General features: G+C 29.1%; 1 protein-coding gene across 2 annotated transcripts in view; it reads left to right on the forward strand.

Annotated features, from left to right (window-relative positions):
• Positions 1-7345, forward strand: part of LOC108691757 (beta-1-syntrophin) — a 272624-nt gene that overhangs the window by 247914 nt on the left and 17365 nt on the right. For both annotated transcript variants that reach the window (XM_018199646.1, XM_018199647.1), the window contains one exon: positions 4772-4995. In XM_018199646.1, coding sequence (XP_018055135.1) covers positions 4772-4995 — 224 coding nt within the window. The remainder of the gene's footprint in view (positions 1-4771; positions 4996-7345) is intronic.

Raw genomic sequence — 7345 nt, forward strand, 5'->3', positions numbered from 1 at the left:
TTTTAGGTATTTACTTGCACATGCGAAATTATTAGTAATTTAAGAGACCTGAGGTTTAGAAAATAATAGCATCAAAAAATTCTCTTTCTAAACAATTGGAAAATTTTGTATTAAATTTAACATATTTTACATGGCCATCCAATTTTTTTTGCGTTAATTTAATACAAGAAGAAAATGTTACACAAACGTTAAAAAATTTATACAAAAAGTAATATTGACATCATTGGTAAGCAAATTGTGGATGTATATTTTTTGAGTAAAATTAACATTTATGGTAACATTAAATAAATATATTTTTAGTAAAATTAATTTAGAATATTTTTATATTATTTTATATTATTTTTATATGAAATTATTTTTATATTAATTACTTATGAATTACTTATGTTATTTTACACTAAGAAACGTTAAATATCAATTTAACACAAGATATTCAAATAATATAATTATATTAATACAACATAATAATAATTAACGTAATATCCGAGTGTTAAAAATTCTATATAAAAATTTAACAAAGATCAATTTTAACACAAATATCAAATATCTTTCATCGATGTAACTATCTAAGGAGTGAAATATCTCCATTTAATTTAATATTGGTCTTTATTCTAAATAAAAGGCATCTATTTTTACTTGTCAATAATTTCTCATGAGCACGTCTTCTTATTATCTCGAACGGAATCGTCGACGATGCAAATCGTGAACGTCGCCGCAGAGACGGAACGAGAAAGGGCGAAGTGACGTTGTTCGTTGCCGCTTGATAACTCTTCTCTCCACTCGTTCGCGCCTTCCGAACTTTTCCAACCTATTCGATCGACCTTTCCCTTCTCCTATGGCGTTTGGTATTCGCTCTCGGCCGTTTAATATTTCTCTCTTTTCGCTTGATTCCACATTGGTACCCTCGTCGTAGATTGCGCGACGTCTCCCTTCTCCGCTCTTTTCGCTCGATTTCACGGTTGCCACGACACGGAAGAAAATCGGCGTCGCGGCGCACACCGATAAGACGCCAACGACGATTGTGATGTCTGCGGAGCATTGAAACGGATCGAAGGAAAAAGGAACAAGCAATGATTCTTCGATTCCAAGATTCTAGGAAACACATTGAATTCTTTAAACTTCAGTGTTTTGCATTTTTAGATTCTTTAAAATTCTCGAAATTATTGACTTCTTAGATTTTATAACCTTTAAATTTTCGATTAAAACTCGACACACTGCATAATTTTATTGTACACTATTTAAATATAATTAAGATATTAAACGGCTCACAATATATAATAAATTGTACAAATAAAATAGAGCTACAAGCCATACATAAGTAATAAATAATAGCTATTGACATTAGATTGAAATTTATAAAATTATAGAATTTTAATGAATATATCTAATGAATATAATCTCGTAGCAGGTCGAAACGTTTAATGTCAATAGCTATTATTTATTATTTATGTATGACTTGCAGCTCTATTTTATTTGTACGATTTACTATTTACTCTATCAGTAATTACGTAATGCAGTAATACGTAATGTTTAATCATTGAACACTATATTTTTGTTTTTTTAGTAATTTAGTAAGAATGTTTTAGCTGTACAATATATAAGTTAAATCAGTCAAAATATCAACTAAAAAACCAATATCAGTTAATATCAACCAAAAAAATTAGATCATAAATACACTCTGAAATCAACTGCAAAAAACAAATAATTTGGCTTATAATGGCTTTATACAACAAAATAACCATATTTTGCTGCAATAAATAACTTTCAAACGAGTAATAGAGAGTGAATCCAAATGAACTTTCCCATGAATATTTATTAAAGTTTTATTAGTATACAGGGTGTCTGATAATTATTATGACAGAGTTCGTGGACATGTAGAGCAGAACTGAAACGGAAAGCCTTCTACCATTTCGCAATTTTCGCAATAGTTAACAAGATATTAATTGCTAAAAATTGCCGAAAATCTTCAATAATTTTTTACTCGAATACTATCAACAAAAAAATTGCAAAAGGTGACGATTATTTATTTTCTTCTCATAAAACTCTACGAATTTTTTCAGAATTTTTTATCAAGAATTTATCTTTTTAGTACTGCATTTTCTCATTTTTACCAACATGAGAAAATATTTTAAAAATTATATATTTTAAAAATTTTGAAAAAATTCTTCGAGCTCTGAGAAGAAAATAAACAATTTTTGTCTCTTGCAGTTTTTTCGTAAAGTTGATAGTATTTGAGTAAAAAATTATTGAAGACCAAAAAATTTTCGGCAATTTTTAACAATTAGTATCTTGTTAATTATTATGAAAATTGCAAAATGATAGAGGACTTTCCGTCTCAGTTCAGTCCGCTCTACACGTTCAACGAACTCTGTTAGAACAATTATCAGTCAGTATATAAAAACTTTGATTTAATTTTACGACCAAATTTGCAAATAATTAATCTGCAAAATATGATTTTACATAAAAATTAAGATTAACAAAAAATTGTATAATTTAAACTTTTAAATTATGTTCAAATTTTACACAGATACTTATGACTTGTCTCTTTCTGTTGGACAGATTTAATAAAGTCGTCGAATTAAATCAAATTGTTTTATATATACTAATAAAATTCTAATGAATATTCATGCAAAAATTCATTTGGATGTACTTTCTCTCTTTTATTTTGTTTAAAAGTTATTGTATATTCAGCAGTACAAAATATCGACTAATAATACAAACAATAATAATATAAACAATTGATGAAATTTTTACATTTTTGGCTTAAATTTAATGTTTTGAGATGTAATGCATACATCCTTAAATATATTTTATATAATACGTATATATTTTCAAAATGATAACAAAATTATGAAAAATTTATAGATTATTCTAAATCACTATCATTTAAAAATAATATGACAAATTTAGTGACAGTTTACTGTCTGGATTGTAAATTATTTTAATAAATAATAGTATTTTTTTTAAATCTGTGTTCTAATAAAAATATATGGAAATATATTATAAAATAAAAATCTCAATTTTTTAATATAAGTACATTATGTATTCAAGATTATTTACGTAGAGTTACATTTCGATGCATGAATTAGTTATCCAGTAAATAAACAAAATATTTGTTCTGTATCTTTGTAACTAATCAATGAATCGTAATGAAACCTTGCATAAATTATTTTAAATATTTAAAGTACTCATAAAAAAGAAAAATGTAAATTTTTTATTATTTTCTAAAATTTTATTTTTTAACAATAAAAATAATCACAAATAAAATAAATAAACTATAAAAACTGTGTTATTAAACGAAAATATAATCTTATTCACATAACTTTTATATGTACATAGTTTATTTAAAGTGTAAATATTACATATACTTCTAAATTTAATTTTCTTTGTACTGAGAAAAAATATAGTTAATTTTAATAAATATTTAATTCAATACTGCCAACTAACAGTAAGTAAATATTTGTTCAATAAAAAAATGATTGTTAAATCAAATTAATATTTCTTGTATCAAATAAATATATCTTTATATTTAATAAATATTTAATTGGCAGTATTCAACCAAATATTTATTAAAATTGACTATATTTTTTTTCAGGAACTGTATGTCTAATACATCCTTAAATATCCTTAAATTGTAGATTGACTCGATAAAAACAATCGTGCTTTGTGCATAACATTTTCGTTTTCCATATAAAATACACAGGACTACAGTTCAACGGTTGCTACGTAGAGTTTTTTAATCTGCCGGATAAACTTTTCGATCGGATGTCGTTCGTCGGCTGAAAGCGACTTCGTCAGAACTTCCGGTCCCTCCTTGTACGTGGGATGTATCTCCTTATGCCGCTACTTACGCGAACTTTTCCGGAGCTTTAAGGAGGCTGAAGACGAAGTTTGATCCTTTCTTCACCAAGAGAAAGAGGCAGAAAGTCGTTTAAGATTAATGTGCTCTTCTTAGGTTGTTCCTCTATGACTTTAACGCGATTGCGATCCTAACAAGAGACAAACTGGCAAGTTTTGATTTCAATGGAACTTGGGAAAATATGTAGAGTAATTTAGTAGTAGAAAGAATAGAATAGTTTCAAGATATCATAATATAACAAACAATATTTTATTATTATGTATTGATAATTATTATGTATTGATAATATTACAATACTTTTTGTTATAATGTGTATAAAAACGTGCAATAAATCATTTGTTTTATCTACAATTTCTTTATTATTAACGTAACATATAAACAAAAATTTTAATCATAAATTTCCTTCTTTTTTTTCTTTTTAATTTACGACATCAATTGTATTTAAACATCAATTGTACAGTAACGTAATTGTAGCCGAATATCTTGTTCCACTTGATATGATGCTGCAAATATAAAACGAAGAACTCGATAACGTCATCTTTTCTGAAGTATTGATTTCTTTCGTTCTTTAATTCTTCTTTTTATCTCATCGTTGCTGAAATATTTTTCATATTATCATAATTAATTAATAACCCTTTTTGCGCATATTGGATAATTAATAGCATTATTATAATTTGTAATTTTTAAATTGTCTGCCTTATTTCTTGCAGCTACACCTAAAGTCTTCCAAGTTCTAATGTTGTGGAGAGCTTTAATTGTTGAGCTTTCAAATCTTAAATTTCATACTATTAATTTTTGATAATTATAACATCTTTAGCACGTTTATTTCCTCGAAGAAAATGTTTTCATCAATTATTAAAAATTGGATGATGTTTATGTTAAATGACATAAATATGTTGTATATACTTGCAGAATGGACGAGCCAGTAGTGAGAGTAGCGAAGATGGAGCCGGAAGTAGTGCAAGCACTTCGCGAGGAGCCGGGAGTGGATTCGGTCTTGCGGCTGGATGTACCGGCGGATGGCGTAGTGTTTTTGGTGCAGTTTCAGGCCGGGAACTTAGATTATATGAGTGTGCGCCTTGGAGCCCAGAAGCTTGGGCTTCGCCGAGCATTACCTGTCCCCTTATCGCAACACGGTAAGTCTTCTACAGTGTTTACAATTTTGAACAAATGATCACATTAATTTCTTAAATTCTCCTCTTATAACAAATGAATAAAAGAATCGAGTTACCCTTTTTCTATTTCCTACTATTTTCTACTATTTAAAAAAACGAGGTAAGCTATCCTATATAATTAATGAAGATCATTACGATAATTTAATTAGTTGAAAGCGTGATATAGCGAGAAATTAACTTGTGAAATTATTTGACACAATAATGCTTCTTCAGTTTTTTCCTCGTAATGTTCACAACAGTTTCAATCTTGATTCTATGCATTTAAAACATCTTAATTACCTAATTCATCTCAATATTTGTTTTTTTTTTTGTATATCTTTTCTCCTAGTCGATGTTCATTCGCTTACGAACCGAAGTCGCGTAACAATCCGCCATCGGCGTCATTAACACGACGATTCACGTATCGCACTACGGATCCCGTATCGACTATGGTCGAGAAAGCGGGAACGTGCTTACGAGTGAAACGAGCCACGTATCGCGTCGTCAACGAGCACTACGACCGCGTCACGTTGTAGCACGTACGTCTCGTCGATTTCACGTCGACGTAGCGTGAGACTGCCATCGTACAGGTTGTCGGGAAATTAAGCGTAAAAAATTCACCAGCATCGCGTACGAGAAAGTGGCTCCGCATGACGAGCATCTCCCGATGGGAGTAACAACTATAAATACAGAGCTTCCAACATCTTGTTATACGTGAACCAAAAGCCATTCTGCAAAGTGAAACTAGAAATCTTCCGCCAAGAAAATTCGCATAAGAAAGATAGATTTTGTTGTTTTTAATTTCATTTAATTGATCGAGTATATAATTTAATCGTGCTTCTGTATTGCGCTTTCAATAGATAATAGAATTTAAAACGTGTTGATAGAAAATTAACGTGAGTAGATACAAAGAAGGCTAATGAGCAGCTATGCGTAATTTGCCTTTAACATTAATTAGCAAAGACAAATTGCCTGAAGATGACTGTAATTAATGGATAAAATGTTCTGGAAATTTGTTTTAATAGAAAGATTGTCTACGTACAAATATTGATATTTTTTGGCTCGCAATTGACTGTGCTTATATTCACGTGGCTTTTAATATCCTGCACATGTAGAATTTATTTCTGGATTCTTTAATCAACTCTACATATTCGGAGATTTTTTCTTGACATACATAAATATTGAGATATGAGATATTTCAAGTTGCACGAAATTGCAAATTAAAATCTTTGAAAAGTTATGAACATACGTATACATTTACAAAATTTTTATTATAAATTTTAATTTAAAATTTCTTTTACAATAATATTTAACATTAAATATCTGAAAAATGTAACAAGCTCCTATTTTTATTAAAGAATTTGATTACAAATAAATATTGAATCTTAATAGAAAATTTACATTATAATTTATAAAATTTTAAAATAATTAATAAAATTTTATATAATACCTACAAGCATTTGCAAGAAAGATGAAAAGAGATACACATAAAGGACATCTATTCTAGCACAGCATACAGACAGACTATCCCTACATTTGTATTCGACGGTACAGTAGGAGGATTATCAATGAGGCACATCGGATTACAGCAGTTAGCGATGTTCGTTAGACCGCTATTTTAATTAAGACTATTATACATCCGGCCGACTGTTCGCGTGATGTCATTGTGACGCTCGTTACGTGCACGGCTCGCGAAATCATTTTCGTCTCTGTGGCGATTCATTTTGTAATGTGTCGATGCTACATTATACCGATACTAATCACGAATGTGTCGTTTAACTGTATGCGTAAACGTGATTCGAGCTTTCAACGGGCACATCTAATTATTCGCTGCATTGCTCTGAGTCGTTGAATGGGCATTGAAAGGATCTAGTAGTGAATGGATCAGTGAAACTACTCGCTCGGCTTTATACTGCTGATTATATACATACTAAGTAATATGATTGAAGTATCCATGGCTACGTATCGTCGAAGGTATCGCGCATATCCTTCCGAAATTGCATGTAAAAAGGTAGGTGATGTTGGGATATGTTGCTAAAGAGATATTAAAATTGAATGGTACCTACTTTCGAATAACAGCACATTCGAGATGGTACTTCTGTTGGTGTTTTCCGCTCATATACTGATATCATACTTTATATGTTTTAACCTTTTAAGTTTTTTTATATTGTAAAAATTCGTAGCAAATTAAAAAAAAAATAAAGAACAAGAGAACTAAAATTTGTTGCTAATTCTAATTTATGAAATACAATACATAGTTTATAGCTCATACAAGATTCATGGTTTGAAAATAATTTAAATTTAATTTTAAAATATTATATATATATATATA

Source organism: Atta colombica, unplaced genomic scaffold (assembly GCF_001594045.1).
Source record: "Atta colombica isolate Treedump-2 unplaced genomic scaffold, Acol1.0 scaffold51, whole genome shotgun sequence".
Lineage (NCBI taxonomy): Eukaryota > Metazoa > Arthropoda > Insecta > Hymenoptera > Formicidae > Atta > Atta colombica.